Below are 17,521 nucleotides of genomic sequence, written 5' to 3' on the forward strand. Positions count from 1 at the left end.
ATCAAGGTGATGTTTGCTTCATAGAATGTGTTGGGTAGTATTTCGTCTTTTTCAGTGTTTTGGGAAAGGTTGAATAATATAGGTACTAGTTCCTCTTTAAAGGTTTGGTAGAATTCTGACGTGAAGCCGTCTGGTCCCGGGCTTTTCTTTTTGGGGAGATTTTGTATAGCTGATGCTATTTCAGAACTTGATATAGGCCTGTTCAACATTCCACTTCATTCTGGCTAAGTTTTGGGAGATGGCGTGCTTCCAAGTAGTGGTCGATTTCCTTCAGATTGTCATATTTCTGGGAATAAAGTTTCTTGTAATATTCATTGAGGATTTTTTTAATTTCTAAGGGGTCTGTTGTTATTTCATCTTTACCGTTTCTGATTGATGAGATTAGAGATTTTACTCTTTTTTTCCTGGTTAGGTTGGCCAAAGGTTTATCTTTTATTAACCTTTTCAAAAAACCAACTTTTGATTTATTGATATAGTTGGAAATTTAGATATGACATCTTTTTTCACGATTTAATCATGTAGAATAAATGAAAACAAAATATTTTGAAGTTAATTCCAACGTGTTATAGTTGGAAATTTAGATATGACATCTTTTTTCCTTAAAGCAGTGTTTTTCAACTTTTTTTTTTATCTCAAGGCACACTTGAACCTTTAGTTAAAACTTTTGCAGCACACTTAAATTACATTGATCAAAAAAGGATTAAGAAAAAGAATATACTTACTGTGCTTTGAACTTCTTTTGAAAATAATGAACGATCTTTAAAATTTTTCCCGGCACACCTAAGATGCTCTTGCGGCATGCTGTGGCCTACCAGTTGAAAATCATTGCCTTAAAGAGATGTAGATCCTTTTAAAGTAAGTGGCACATTAGTTGAGGGAACATAGCGTAGCTCTTTGGGCCTCCAAACTAACTTACTGAAGTTCAACAACTTTTTTAGGAGGGAAAATTTTAGCATTTATATATTTAAGTAACTTTTGGAAAATGATTTTGCTTTTTGAGACAGAGTCTCATTAGGTCACCCTCAGTAGTTGCTGTGGTGTCACAGCTCACAGCAACCTCAAACTCTTGGGCTTAAGCGATTCTCTTGCTTCAGCCTCCCCAGTAGCTGGGACTACAAGCACCCGCTACAAGGCCCGGCTATTTTGTTGTTGTTGTCATTGTTTTAGCAGGCCCACGCCAGCTTCAAACCCGCCACCTCCAGTGTATGTGGCTCGCACCCTAGCTGCTGAGCTACAGATACTGAGCCAGGAAAATGATTTTTTATAAGCAGTAAAACTTTAACCTTTACATCATATTTAAAACTATTTGAAGGGGAAAGAGAGCAGATTTACAGATTGGCTTCATTGTTTGGGAAGATTCATGTGGTTGTTACATTCAGTCATCAGAACCAGGTCTTTCCAAACCCCCTGATGGATGTCTGTCTAATATGACCTATAGCTTCAACAACTGAAAATTAAAATATGGGTTAATATAATTGATAAAATGATGGATTTGTTTTCAGAGAAACTCCTTCACAGACAAGATCCCGAATTTTTTCCCTCTCACATATCAGGGATTTAAGAAAGTTTTGGAGACAGGGAGTAGGCAGGAGCACATACAGTGATGGTCACCGGCTATTTCTTTTCCTAGTTTCTTAATGTTACAGTGGGCAGTGAGAAACCTTTCCTTAAATTTTGGTCATCTTTTGGATTTTAAAAAACTTATTTCCTCAAGGAAACTGAATACAGTTATACAGGCATAACTGTATTAATTACCATGTATACATTGCTTATATCTGTAAGCAGGAAAATCACTGTGTTCAGAGAACATTTTGTGGTTAAATTGATTTAATAATTAATATGGAGGATTGAAGAGGAGGTAGAATAAGCAGTTATTAAACTTGATGAAAACCTTTTAAGGTACCTAGATAGTAAAACTTGAATACATTCTTTTTTTTGAATAAGTTCTTGCCTATATTGTCTAGACCTGAGCAAATGCTAGTCTACGGCTAAAAAGTAGATAGATTCAGTGGAGGAGATTTAGCTACCAGTAGTAAGTTAATATTTGAGAAATTATGTACTACTAAATAAATCAATATTTTCTCTTAACATTTGTAGTTGGTTTGTGATAGCTTTGTTGTGCCAGCAGTACCATTATCATTCCTAAGTCTACAAAGCTTTCCTAATTTTTTTCCACTTTTCTGATTACCTGGAAGCAGAAAGAACTCTTCTCTCATTTCTAGTAAATACTTCAGTCCAGATCTAGCTAGAGTGTATAATCCTTTCTCACTGTGTTAATGATAAGGTAAAATTATTGATGAGATAGCATACTAATTTTTAATTTTTTTTTTTTTTTTTTTTGAGATAGAGTCTTAATCTGTTGATCTGGCTAGAGTACCGTGGCTCACTGCAACTTCAAACTCCTGAGCCTAAGTGATCCTCTTGCCTCAGGCTGCCTAGAAGCTGGGACTACAGGCATTTGCCACCGTGCCCAGCTAATTTTTCTATTTTTTATAGAGTTGGGGTCTTGCTCTTCTTGTTTAGGGCTGGTCTCAAACTCCTAGACTCAAGTGATTCTTTTATCTTGGCTGCCTAAAATACTAGGATTACAGGCATGAGAGCCACTGTGCCCAGCTTAGGTAGCATTTTAGTTCCTTTTCAGGGTAGTCACAGAATGTTATTACCATTTACATCAGCAATTCTCAGCCTGTGGGTCACGACTGAATTAAAGGGCTCCGGCATTAGGAAGGTTGAGAACCACTGATTTACATGGTTTTTATCATGGGATAATTCAGAAAGAGAGAACTCAGGTTTGAAATTTAAATAGCACCAAAAAATGATTGGGGGGGTTCTTTTCATTATTCTTTTCATTATTATAAGATTTTGCAAAACTTATAAAAGCGTGCGGAGGGGGGTTCTTTCTTAAAAAATAACCCTATTTCCATCTCTTTTTTCATTTCAAAAATAATAAGAGTTTATGATACAGGTTTTCCTGTAATTGTGCCATCTGAAAATAAACACTGTTAAATCTCTTTGATGTCTTTTCTTTCTATTATATATTCCCTACATGTGAATATATAGTTTTAAAGTTAACCTCATACTGTACATACTGTTTTATAACCTACTTTAAAAAACTATATTATAGGGGTACAGTACTGTAGGGGATGTATATATGGCACACGTCCTGGGTGAAGGACTCAACTACAACTTGGACTTTACCTTATAAATGCAATGTAGCCTAGTCATATGTACCCTTATATTAATCTGAATTTTTTTAAAACTATTGTGAATATTTTTCATGTTAAATGATCTGATAGGTATTTTAAATTGCTGCTTAGTAGTCTGTCATATGTGATCATACTGACTTTACCAATCCCCTGTCATTGGGATCCTGGCTTTCAGATTTTTGCTGTTACAAATGCTACCATAGAGAACCTTGTATATGAATCTTTGAGTACTCCTTCTCTGGCTGTTGTACTGCAGGATTTTGGTGGGGATAGGGGAGAGAGTCTTGCTCTGTTGCCTGGCATCATCTTACCTCACTGCAGCGGAGAACTCCTGGGCTCAAAGTGATCTTCCTGCCTCAGCAGGGAGAGTAGCTGATACTACAGGTGTGCAAACAGGGTCTTGCTAGATTGCTCAGGCTGATTTTTTTTAGATAGTTTTATTTATATAATATATTCAGTTTTGTTTCACTCAAATGAAATTTTGGTGGGAGACGAAAACTAATATTTATTGAAAGCTTGTATAGCAGACAGTGTACTTTGTTAGTCTTATGTTTCATATTTGGCTGCGTTCGTCCTCAGTTTTCTAGATGGAGAAATTGCATACATATATTCCTCATTAAGTTAATATATAGAAAATGTTCAGCAAATAACAAAGGGCTTTGTATAAGAACATGTTATTAAACAGTCAAGGAGAAAGTGAAAAGAGATGAGGTTTTTAATTCTCTTTTGGCTTTGGGATATGTATTATAGTAAGACAGATTTTTTGGGGGAGGGGAGAGTTTCACTACATCACCCTTGGTAAGAGTGCTGTGGCGTCACAGCTCACAGTAACCTCAAATTCTTGGGCTCAAACGATTCTCTTGCCTCAGCCTCCCAAGTAGCTTGTACTTCAGGTGCCTGCCCCAACATCTGGCTATTTTTTTTCCCTCTGGTTTCAGTTTTCATTTTTCTGAAACTGGTTTCAGTTTTTCAATTTCAGTTTTGTTTAGCAGGCCTGAGCCTGGCTTAAACTCGCCAGCCCCAGTGTATGTGGCCAGTGCCCTACTCACTGAGCAACGGACCCTGAGCTTTTGTTTTTCTTTTCTTTGTGTGTGTGTGTGCCTGTGCACATGTGTGAAGCCTTTTACTATTCAAAAGGATTTTGGGCATAAAAATTATGTTACTTGGCATTCTTAGCTTTAGGAGAAAGTAAGTCTATGATTCTCTTGTGAATCTTGAGTTTTAGTCATATGATTACTGTTAGCTATTAAGTGAAGATGATTTCCTTTCTTTTAAAATTCCAGGCGTAAGTTTTTAAAATTTTTCATTTGTAAGATTTAAGAGGTGAAAGTTTGAGTGATTTAAGGATAAAAAATTTCCATTGCAGAGGAAAGGTAGGAGCAGTGAGATGCAGGACTCAAGAGCTCATTTAGCACCCTTTGATTATTAGCACACATGTCCTACCCTCTTGGATAAGGAGAATTGTTTTTAGGACCTGGTATTTGTCACCTAATGCGGTGGTTTGTTTTGTCTCAGTCACATTGATCAGACAACAACATGGCAGGACCCCAGGAAGGCCATGCTCTCTCAGATGAACGTCACAGCCCCCACCAGCCCTCCAGTGCAGCAGAGCATGATGAACTCAGCCTCAGGTGAGTGAGACACCGTGATTAGAGCACTTGGAGTAATGCTTATGCTTGCATAAAACTTCATATGGAAAATAGTTATTATTTTAAGGAAACTGAAGCATGGGTGATATTTATTTTCTCTCTAGATTCATGCGGGAGACATTTTATTTAAAAAATAACATATGCTGTATTATAGCTTTTTTAATCATTAATGTGTAAGGGGACCAGTAACTGAAGCCAACAATTGTAAAGTTTTGGTTCTGAAATGACTCTCTCATTGTTAGTTTTGTGGATGTCATCATGCCTGTGTTTCAGTCTGCTTTCTGCGTCTGAGGTCTTTGAAGTGAAGTTGTCCTCTTCCTTTTGTGAGCAGGATGGAAAGCCAAGCTGTAGTGTTGTTAATCTAACTTTCAAAACAGTTAAGGCAGTAATTTACAAAGCCCAAAGAACCTTTTCTACTCTGCGGTCTAACATGTATCATTAAACACATTTCTACCCTTTTCACAGAAGATAAAACTGGATGTAAATCTTTTTTCTGTCTCTTATTTGGCAGTTTATTTAAATCTACAGTTTTTCTCATCTCTGTAATGGAGCATGACAGTGCTCCTTGCAATAGAGGAAGATATTAAAGGAAATAATATGTATAAAGCTCCTATTACAGAGTAGATACTAAGTGAAAGTTTAGTTTCCTTACCTTCCCTAGTCTGTTAGATACTGTCTACCCTCTTTCTCTGTTGTTAGGTGGTCTAGGGCCAGAGCTAGCCCATTATGTGCCTTTGCACATATTAGAAAAAAGTGTCTCTTCCTGTAGGAAAATGTAATCCCATTCCTTGGATCAGGGATGGGAGCATTTGAACTAGATTTCTGATGCCTCTCTCACACTTTAACCTCCTGCTGAGTGCCCTAGTTCAGGGCACAGATGGCAACAGCAGTTAAGTGGGGCGGCTCTTACAGCCTTGGTGGCTTTCTCCTTCACAGTCCATCAATTTTTCCTGTCCAGTAAACCAACCAACATCATAGTAGCTGCACTATAGATTTCCTCAAACAACCTTTGGCAGGTGACTGTTAAGAGTGGGGAGGGTGGTAGAATTAGTTGGTGATAGGATCTGTTGATTAGGAGAGCTCTAAAGAATTGAGAGCGGAAAACAACAGGGCAGCATTTGTAATTAAGCTTTTCTTAAACAAAAATTAATTCCTTAAATCTTTATTTCAACGCGTGATCATATGAATACATTTACATATTCTCAATCTATTTTATTTGTGACATTTAATTTAAATCTTAAAAATTTTAAAGACAAATTATGTCTTGAAATGGTAACAGGTTTTTTAATTACCAAATTTTCAAATAAAGTTGGGAAATCTACCTTGTATTTATGGTCCAAAAAATGATGATTCACATTATTTTTGCCATGTTCCATCTAAAATTTGTAACAAATTAGGAAATTAGTAACAACTTCCTAACTTTAAGTGTATTTTGGAAGATAAGGCTTTTTGTATCTAACAAGGTTGATTGTGATTCTTTTAGAATGTTGGTTTATTTGCTTATGTCCTGTTGCATTTTCTGATGGTCATGGTTTAAGGAAATGAGAGAATTTGGGCTCATATTTGTTTAAAATCAAAGGTATGTATCAGATTGGTTTTAATTGGCTTTAAAATAATTGTGGATGTTTTATCTCACCTCTGGCTTGTTTGTAAAATACATATAAATAGGAAAGTTTGCTTACTTAGAGCTGTGTTTAGTAAAGAGGCAACTTTGGCAGTTTCATGGAGTGGCGAGAGGTACCACTGTGGAGGGTGAGAAGAGAAGGGGAGGAAGTGTGAAGAGAGTGCTGGGAGCTGGAAAGAGGAACTAAGATTGGAAAAGCCGCTCCTGAAGAGATTGAAATCATTAAGTGGTGGTAGGAGGAATTTCATAGCATTAACAGTAATATAGGAGAACCTCTGTAAGTTATCAGACTGGTCAGCATACAGAGGTGGTCAACATGAGGAACTAGGTCTGCTGTGCTGGTACCTACCTGTGGTGCGTGTCTAGTCAACTGAAGGAGACGCTTAGCTTAAGAAGATGGTCAACAATAGAGGCCCTACTCTCATTTTTTTCACAGGTATTCTGTGAAGGTCATTTTGCATTATCTCATTTAATCCTCACAATAACCATTCGTTAGGTGCTATCTTAAGCACACTTCATATATGAGAGAATTTGGGTAACCTCCCCCAAAGCATGCAGCTTCTAAGTGGCAGATTCAGATTTTCATAATGGGGTTCTTAATCTGTATGTTAATCAGGGATAGACTACCTAGCAGACTGGGATAGGACCTGCTGATTACTAATGGATTGGAGGCACTGGTTAAAAATACTAGATGTACTGGGGAACTGCTTTACTAGATCACGCTGGGCATGAAAATGGTGTTTGCTTAAGGAGGCTTTGTTGCTAATAAATAGGATTCCTATAAGGGGAAAGAATATTTAAAGAGTACATGCTAGATCAGTGGTTCTCAACCTTCCTAATGCCACAACCCTTTAATACAGTTCCTCATGTTGTGGTGACCCCAAACCATAAAATTATTTTTATTGCTACTTCATAACTGTAATTTTGCTACTGTTACGAATCGTAATGTAAATATCTGATATGTAGGATGTATTTTCATTGTTAAAAAGGGGTTGTGACCCCCAGGTTGAGAACTACTGTGCTAGATCATTGTCTTTGATGGGGATGGTCAGACCGTATGATGAGTTAAGAAGAGATGAGCTGACAGGTGTGGTGAAACCAAAAAGCTCTTTAAAGCAACAAAACACATCCAAAAAAAGACAATGTCACCAGAAATGTTTTAAAATGAGAATAAGGTATTACATTAAGTATACGTGAATTTTTTTCAAAATCAGACAAATTTTTATCAAATTTGATCACAAATACAAATGGAGGCTGAAAGGAGTTTGGTAGTGTACCCAGAGATGAGACTGGTTCAGGCCAAGTTTAATGAAAGGGGACAGAGACCCACCTGGGCAAAGATGGCACGTGCACTGAGGTGGTTGGAGGCTTGTTTTTATACTGGTGTAGGAGGAGGAATATTCTACAGTTTGCTAGAAGGTTCTGGCAGCTAGAGTCTTTCTGGTGGAACTTTTGAGGTGGGGCCAGGTAGGCCTTTTGTTCTAGGGGAGGAGGAGAGGGAAGGGTTTAGGCTCCCAACAGAGACTTAGCTATCAAGTCAAGTGCTGAGGCTAGTGGTAGTTTTTGTGTAATGCCTACCTCTTTTCACTCTGAATTACAGGCACTTGTATCTTGTCTTCCCTTTTTTCCATTTCACTTAGCTGTTTAAGAATAAATACGTACGATGGCTTATGCCTGTAATCCCAGCAATTTGGGAGGCTGGGTTGGGCGCATCACTTGGGGCCAAAAGTTTGACACCAGCCTGGACAACATTGCAAGACCATGTCTGTGCAAAAACTTTAAAAAATTAGCCAGGCGCACTGGTGGGTGCCTAGAGTCCCAGCTACTGAGGCTCAGATTGGAGAATTTCTCAAGCCTGGGTATTAAGGCTGTAGTGAGCTGATTACACCACTACACTCTATCCAGCCTGGACGACAGAGCAAGACTCTGTTGCTTAATAAAATAATAATTTAAAAAAATAAATAGAAGACTTCTACACGTGTTTGACATGCTTTAGAATGAATGTCATGGGAGCTATAATCTTGATACTTCATGTTTGCACAAAATTATAGCCATATATGTAATAAGCTTTCCATCTGGGGCTTCTCTTTCTCTGTCTGGAAAACAGCCCTGGTGTTCGGCTATGTGCTCTCCAGTGGGTAACCAATAGTTTCCTAAATATCTGTACAAGAGAATGATCTTAACTTTCAGTCAGGGATTGCACAGAATGTAAAAGTGACTATCTCTTTGAAAGAAACAGAAAAAGTGGTGCTTTTCTCTGCTTGGAAAAAAAAAAAAAAGATCTTCGCTGGGCATGGTAGCTCACATCTGTAATCCTAATACTTGGAGAGCTAAGGCAGGTGGATTGTTTGAGCTCAGGAGTTCAAGATCACCCTGAGCAAGAGCAAGAGCCTATCTCTACAGAAAACCCTAGAGAAACTAGCTGGGCATGGTGGCAGTTATCTATAGTCAGCTACTTGGGAGGCTGAGGCGGGAGGGTCTCTTGAGCCCAAGAGTTTGAAGTTGCTGTGAGCTGTGACGCCACTCTACTCAGAGCGGCAGAATGAAACTCTGTCTCAGAAAGAGGAAAAAAAATCTTGTAAGGAATTCAGGTGTAGAGACTATGAACAAGAATTATAAGTAAATTTTTGAGGGCATTTAGTATAACAGAGCAGGAAATAGTTTCCAGTTTTGCAGGCTACCTACAACAGTTTTTCATCCTGAAGGGAATGCCTTCTGAATAATGTAACCCAAAAAGCCTGTGGATAAAAGAAAGCTACGTAGCTCTTTTGAAGTACTTCACTGGGTAATTCAGCAAATTGAACTAGATTTACATTTTTATTGCTCATTAATTTAAGAACTTTCTAGTTGTGACCTTTAAAAAAAAAAAAAGAAATCTCATTAAAAATTTGAGTCTAGTTTCTGTTCTTTAAATAATGTCGTTTCTTTAAGTTTAGTTCCGTTTAGCAGAAAAGATCAGAGTTAGCTTTGTAATATAGTAGAACCTCTGTAAGTTGATTGAAATGGTGAATTTCATTAACTAGACCAGAGACCTGTGGTTGGTAATTGAGGTAATTCTGGAATATTTGTAATTGAGAAGTCCCCTAAAACAAAGGTGCACTTGAAAAACATTCTGGAGGCAAGACTGCACATCCTATGAATAAGAATGATTTATATTATTTAACTGTGCCATTTAATTGGGAGGTAAACTACAACTTTGTGAAAGGAATTTAGAAGGGGATGTGTTCAGAAGCAAGCAAAGTGAGTAGCACTGAGCTGGCCTAATGTCTGCCGGTTACATCACTCCTGCTTTGTGGGATCCCTGTCTGAGCGCAAAAGACCAAAAGAGAGATTGTCACCAAGAAAAATGACAAAGCTAGACAATAGATTTGAAGTCTAAAAGTGACAGGTAAAACTGTCACTGTTAAAGATTTTTAACTTAAAAAAGCACAAAGTAGATGGAGCTGGAACATATCCTACTTAGTAAAGTATCTCAAGAGTGGAAGAAAAAAACATCCAGTGTACTCAGTACTATTATGAAACCAATTTACAATCACTCACACTTTCTTTCTTTCTTTTTTTTTTTTCTTTTTTTGAGACAGAGCCTCAAACTTTTTTGCCCTGGGTAGAGTGCCATGGGGTCACAACTCACAGCAACCTCCAACTCTCTGAGCTTAAGTGATTCTCTTGCCTCAGCCTCCCAAGTAGCTGGGACTACAGGTGCCCACCACAACACCTTGTTGTTTTTTGGTTGTAGTTGTCATTGTTGTTTGGCAGGCCTGGGCTGGATTTGACCCCACCAGCTCTGGTGTATGTGGCTGTCGCCTTGAGCTGCTTGAGCTACAGGCTCTGAGCAACACTTTCATGTGAAGAATAGATCACAACTATAGCCCAGGATGAAGGAGAGGGGAGGGAGGGACTGGAGAGGAGTGGGGAGGTCAGATCAGGGAGGCTGAATGGTGAGATCACACCTATGGTGCATAATGAAAGGGTACATGTCAGATCCATTAAGTATAGAGTATAAATGTCTTAACGTAATAATTAAGTAAATGAGATGAGGTATATATTAACCAGTGTGATGTAAACTCTCCTAATTCTATATGAAGTCAGCACATTGTACCCCATAAACGCATTAATGTATAGAAAAAAAAGCACAAAGAAGGTGTGAGAAGTTTCAGAGCTAGCAAGTTTTAGGTGTTAATTTCTACTTTATGTATTCCAGTTTACAAACTTGGAAGTTCTACATTTCACCTTTACAACTGAGACAATTTAGAATAAGGGTTAAGGCCAAGGGCTCTTGGAGTCAAGTGGACCTGGTTTGAATATCAGGTGGCACTTAGAGTAACTGTATCTCCCTGTGTCTCAGTGTATTCACTTGGACAAAAGGATAATAGTAACATTGAACTCAAGGGACTGTTGTGAGAATTAACTGACATGTTATTGGCACATAGTTAGAATTTATCATGAATTACATATAGTGCTTGGTATATAGTGTTTTGCATATGTAATAGGTAAGTAAATGTGATCTCATATTTTAAGATCACACTTTAATCCATTTGTGGATTAACTAGTAACCACTGTTACTTTCTGTTACCACACTGTCTTTGGGGCTATGTTTATCCTTTGCAAGCTTTCTACAGTCAAAATCCAGGTGACTTGTCCAGTACTAGGTCATCTTCTGACTTTTAGATTCACTTAGAGTTTCTGTTTGCTGTAGGTGGTAGAGTGTCAAGTATGAATACAATTTTCTTCTTTTACATAAGTGAATTTTCCTGACTTCCTGATAGTTCTTGATTATTACAAGATGGAAATTGTCAGCCTGAAGTCATGATATATGAAAAAGGTCTATACTAAAATGAAATCAAATAGGAATGAAACTGAAATAAAGCCCAAAGTCAGTGCAGTCAAAAGAAAGAGACACAGTGTATTTTATTAGTTCTTTGGGTTTATTTATTTATTTATTTATTTTTTAGTGAAACAGTCTCACTCTGTTGCCCAGGCTAAGAGTACTGTGGCATCAGCCCAGGCTCCACAGCAAAACCTCAAACAAAACCGATCCTTCTGCTTCAGGCTCCTGAGTAGTTGGGCCCACCACAACACCCAGCTAACTTTTTCTATTTCTAGTAGAGACGGGTCTCAGCTCTTGAGCTCAAGCAGTGCTTTGCCTCCCAGAGTGCTAGGATAACAGGCATGAGCCACCATGTCCAACCAACAAGTTTCGTTTTTGAAAGGCTTCCCTGCCTCTTGGCTAAGATCAAGTGTAAAGAAATTTTCTGGCTCGGCGCCTGGGGCTCAATCAGCTAAGGTGCCAGCCACATACACCTAAGGTGGCGGGTTCGAATCCCCAGCCCGGGCCCGCCAAACAACGATGGCTGCAACCAAAAAATGGCCAGGCATTGTGGCGGGCACCTGTAGTCCCAGCTACTTGGGAGGCTGAGGCAGGAGACTCGCTTGAGCCCAGGAGTTGGAGGTTGCTGTGAGCTGTGATGCCACAGCACTCTACCCAGGGGGATAGCTTGAGGCTCCATCTCAAGAAAAAAAAAAAAAAGAAATTTTCTGTTTTCTTTTTGCTCATCTCTCTTTTCTCATCTAGAAATTCAGGTAAAGTAAGAAAAGATGACCGTGGGAAAAGGGAAAATGGTAAAAATAAAAGCATGGTAATCCAGAATCACTGTACTCAGTCCTTAAGAGACTGCTTTGTTTTATATAGTTGGTAGCTTAATTTATTTGATGGTTAAGTTCCTGAAAAAAACTGTTGGTAATGTAGAAACAGCTACCATTTTTCTTACTTAAAATGGTAGATGAATCCATTTCATTTGAATAAAAAGATGCAGATAAGCACTTGGAAAGAATATGAAGATTTGAAAAATTTCTTAATGAAATAGAAAAAGTAATTCAATGATAACGTCTAGTCAGACTGCAGAGGACACTGGCTTGCAGATGTGTGTCTGCTCTGGTGAGTCCTGGGTCCCAGAGCAGTCCCTTCCACCAGGATCACTCCTGATGCTGCCTGATCCTGGTCATAACTTAATCATTTCTTCATTCCTTCTTTAAAGAAACCCAAATTAATTGTGTTGAAAGGTGAGTATTTAGAGTTACTTTGTTTTTCAGTAGTTTCAAATTAGTGTTTTCATTTTTAGAAAGAATATTACCATTTGAGAATCATGAAATCCAAAATAATTACCTAAGTCTCACATGAGAACTGTGTTCACCTGCTCAGAATGATTAAGTCAGATAAGGTGATTCTTTCCTGTTTTTTAGCTTTTATTTTAGAGATCTTCTAAATGAAGGGAAAATATATACAAACCCAAGATTATTGAGTTTTGATGTGATCTTAGAGCAAAATAACAAAGATTTTTAAAAAAAAAAAACCTATTAGAAGTCTCTGGAATAATTGGGAAAGTAAAGTTCATTTGCATTCTGAAAGTTACTAAGATTTTAGCATAAATATTGAACTTAATAAAGAAACAAGGGTTATAAATTTGTTATTTTAACCAGGAAATTAATTTAGAAGAGTAAGAGCATGTTAAGTAATATAAAGAACAAGTTTTAGGTGCACAATTATCATTACCACCAGCTTTCTTAGTAAAATCAATTACTAGATATGGGGACATAAAAATAGTAGTGTCCGTGTTCAAGCTTTTCCTCAGTGATTACTTGTAGATTTTTGGAAACTGTGCTCAGCATTGGAGAAGAGAAAATGAGAAGGATATTAAATTATTTATATTTAAGAACCAAGTCAAATGCCTGTTGTTCTTCTCTTGCGAAGTATTGGAATATTATTTTGTCTTTCCCACTGATTTCTAAGTCCTTCTGGTTACTCTGTTCCTACAGTAATTGTATGACTCATTGGAGGAATATTTGTGTGAAAGATTAAGATGCTAATTCTTTTAAAACGATATTCATAGACTGCCATATATAGGCAGCATAAATGAAATGGAATAAATCCTGCAACAAAAGTCACAATTTTCCAGAGTAAGATTTTTTTTGATGTTAGTAATGAAAAGAGGTGGTAAAACTTGCTTTTAGTTAAAATTTAATGAAAGGTGGTTGCTTTATTTGAGCAGCCAGAAGTCTAAAGCTGTTTGTTTCTGCTTTAATAAAACTTCACAGAAAACACTTACATGTAAACTTAATTAAACTCTAAACCATTTTATTAAGATAAAATCTGAAAGATTCAGGTTAAACTGAAAAAAGTCTTGAAGAGTTACATAATTAGAGGCTCGGCGCCTGTGGCTCAACCGGCTAAGGTGCCAGCCACGTACACCTGAGGTGGTGGGTTCGAATCCCCAGCCTGGACCTGCCAAACAACAATGACGGCTGCAACCAAAAAATAGCCGGGTGTTGTGGCGGGCGCCTGTGGTCCCAGCTACTTGGGAGGCGGAGGCAGGAGACTCGCTTGAGCCCAGGAGTTGGAGATTGCTGTGAGCTGTAATGCCACGGCACTCTACCCAGGGGGACAGCTTGAGGCTCTGTCTCAAAAAAAAAAAAAGAGTTACATAATTAGAAGGTGCTCTGAGCTCACACTTAGACTTCTTTTCTAGGAAGTTTATAGCAAGTGTCATATGACAAATAGAAAAATTATTTTTTTAAGTGTCTCATAGTTTTACCTTGACAATTATATTTTTCCCTTCCTAAATCATTCATTCAACAGATATCAAATATACTACTTTGTACTGAGCACTGTGATGGCCACTAGTCAAGACAGACTCTTTCTGTGTAATCATAACAAATGTTATAGTGGATTTTTTCTTTTTTAAATTAAGTAACCTGGTTAATTGTACTTTTGCTAAAAATAAGTGAACCATATCAGTCTCTTGTATTCTAGAGTAGCGCTTCTCAGTTTATGACGTATAGAGGAGTCACTCAGGTATTTGTTCAGGTGCAGTGCTTTTTCAGTGGTCTGCTTCAGTGGGAACCTGAGAGCTGCATTTCTGAATGAATGACTCATTTCATGAGACATAATGTAAAAACTGCAAAAAGTTATCACCTTTTAAAAATCTATAATTTTCAAAAGCACAAAGGACCTGAGAAATTTTGACTTGACCAAGACCAGTTATTCTTTTCACAGATAAGTTGTTAATTATTTCAGCTCACACTTGTTGCATTTGGTGGTAATACTAAGCCTTGGAGATACAAAGACAAAAAAGAGTTTAAGTCTGCTGAGAAGAGAAGGATGCAGGCATGTGGGTAGGGTACAGTGAGATATAAAAGAGACTTGAGCACAGTGATTGGGGCACACATTATGCTAATAAGTAGGATGCAGGCAAGTAGCAGTGCCAGGATTCCAACTTTAGCCTCAGATGTATGCACTAGGCCGGTGGTTTTCAAGTGGTGTGCCCTGAAAAAATTTAAAGATCATTAATTATTAAATTAATAATTAAAAGTTAATTATTTTTGAAGGAATTTTAAAGTACAGTAAGTATATTATTTTTTATACTCTTTTTTTGTTGTTGTTGATCAGTATAATTTCAGCGTGCCACTGAAGTTTAACTACGTGTTCACGTATGCTGTGAGATTAAAAAAGGTTGAAAAATACTGGTCTAGACTAAGTTTTATCTTAGAACACTTACTGGTCTGATGCTTTACAAGGGGTTTGGACTCATCAGCATTTTCTAATCTTAGCAGAAGAATATTCTAGCTACCTATAAAATATGGGTAAACACCTGAACTAGAGGGCAGGCAGATGGGCTAGCCACCATTCTTGCATTCTTTTGCTTGAAGTGAATTTTTATCAATGTATGTGTGTCACTACAAAATTTTTGAGACAGACCATGTTATAGTCCATTATTTCACTTCCAAGAAACACAGTCAACACTGTCCTGATTCACCTGTGCAAGTTTTGACTTGCTTGGCTTATTAATGGTGCTGGGAGGACTTCACTTATTTTCATCTGCACGGATTTTACATTTCTTCACAGAGTCTCACTATGTTGGTTTCTGTAGAGTGCGGTGGCATCACAGCTCACAGCAACCTCAAACTCTTGTGCTCAAGCAGTTCTCTTGCCTCAGCCTCCCAAGTAGCTGGGACTATAGGCACCTGCCAAAACCCCCAGTTATATTCTTTTGTTGTTGTAGCTGTCTTTGTTGTTTAGGAGGCCTGGCCAGGTTTGAGCCCACCAGTGTATGTGGTGGGTGCCCTAACCACTGAGCTACAGGCACAGAGCCACATTTCTTCATTTTTGTGTATCTCAAAACTTTCATGATGGCCTACATGTCTGTAATATTTTTAGCTTTCTACCTTCTCATCCTGTACATAAAAATGACAGCGTCTGGGCTTATGACAGAGCTGCATGCTTGAGGTCAATTTTCACCCTGAAAGCAAATCAATTACTTCAAAAGCCAGAAGAAAAATTTTATTTTTATTTTTGCCAAAACTTGATTTATAAACTTACACTTTTTCTTCAATAAATCATTTATTATTCCATATTTGGCATATTGAGGCCACAGGAAAAGTTATAATAATGTATAGTCATGCACCACTTAACAACCAGGATGTGTTCTGAGAAGTAGGTCATTAGATGATTTCGTCATTGTACAGACCTAACATCATAGACTATACTACACAAACCAAGAAACAGTACAGCCTACCACACACCTAAGCTATATGGTATAGCCTATTATTCCTAGGCCTGTGCAGTGCTTGACTGTATTGAATCCTGTGGGTAGGTGTAGCATAATGGCAAGTATTTGTGCCAACCGTTATCTAACCTTGAAAGAGGTAATGCATGGCACTGCAGCATTAATCACACGGAGACAGGAGTTTTTCATCACCATTGTGTATGCAGTCCATTGTTGAGTAAGACATCATTATGTGGCGTGTGATTGTGTTTTACAGTTTCTCAAATTTGTGTATGATGACTTTTTCCATCGTGTCTACCTAAGAATTTTAGTGTGGGTGGAATTTTTACTAGGAATTTACTAGGAATTTTTACTTCACTAGGAATTTTTAGGGCTTATGTGGTCAAGCACATAAATTTCGTATATTTATGTTTATGATGGACTCTTTAATAAACAGAATTGCAGAGCAGTTAGAGTTTAGTTTCTGTACATTTTGAGAGTCACAGGTCTACGTAAGTGGCAGACCAAAATATCACAAACTAACCTGGCAATAGTTTATAACAAGTGGATCTTTGTTCTGAGGAACTTTGCAAAATTGTGCAAGTCTACACATTTAAAAATGGAGAAAATTCTTTTTCTGTGATCTAGGGCAGAGTGGGGAGTTCTTCCCACAATGCTTACATGGCCTGTGGTCACACCAGTGTAAAAGAGTGAACACAAGACAAAATACCACAAGTGCTCAAGAAATCAAAAAAGTATTTTGATTTATAGCTGGGAAAGAATCTTACTAGTGAGACAGAATCAAGAAAAGCTTCACAAAAAGAATAGAGTAGAGTTTTTGTGGCTTGAGTACAGTGGAGGCCAGGTGGGGCCAGGCTCTGAGGAGGAGACACATTGAACATGTGAGTGGAAGTAGAGAGCCAGCTGAGTGAGCTGTACCGCTTGGAGGACTGAAGGCGGCATTACTAAATACGGAAGTGACGGAACCATCTTAGCCAAGGAAAGAACCCGATGCAGTAGGGGGAAACAGTATGTAAGTGAGACATCAGGAAAAAGTGGCGTTCAAAGTGGGAAGGATGAGCAGGGTGGAAAGAGGAGTTCCTGCAGGGAGGAACTGCACTTGGGAAGGTTCTGGAGCCGGGAGAAGAAGAAAAGTTTGGGTGACTGCAAGAAGACTGAACGACCATGGAGGAATAGAGACTCCACGTTGGATGCTCTCTGTGCCCATGCAACGCAGCGCTGTGTAATCCCAGACTGTAGACAATAACTCAATAAGAAATTTGAGAATTTTCCCTGTGGACTTTAGGAAGCTTTAGGAACTACTTACTTTCTCATAGGAGAGGCATTACAATCTTGTGGTACATACAGAGTTCAACGTTGGGGTTGAATGATACCAGTTGGAAGCTACTTGGTAAAATTTAGTCATGGAAATAGGAAAGTTTATTACTAAGTTTTGTTTGAGAGGCAAATGCAAGTGATGTAAAGTAAAACCCACTCACAACA

At 38.1% G+C, this 17,521-nt stretch overlaps 1 protein-coding gene across 9 annotated transcripts in view; it reads left to right on the top strand.

Annotated features, from left to right (window-relative positions):
* The window catches only part of YAP1 (Yes associated protein 1), a 130,864-nt gene that overhangs the window by 61,182 nt on the left and 52,161 nt on the right, over positions 1-17,521 (top strand). For all 9 annotated transcript variants that reach the window (XM_023511342.1, XM_023511357.1, XM_003780792.3 and 6 more), the window contains exon 3: positions 4,722-4,837. In XM_023511342.1, coding sequence (XP_023367110.1) covers positions 4,722-4,837 — 116 coding nt within the window. The remainder of the gene's footprint in view (positions 1-4,721; positions 4,838-17,521) is intronic.

The sequence above is a fragment of the Otolemur garnettii genome, unplaced genomic scaffold (assembly GCF_000181295.1).
Source record: "Otolemur garnettii isolate 467f Iridium unplaced genomic scaffold, OtoGar3 scaffold00001, whole genome shotgun sequence".
Taxonomy (NCBI): domain Eukaryota; kingdom Metazoa; phylum Chordata; class Mammalia; order Primates; family Galagidae; genus Otolemur; species Otolemur garnettii.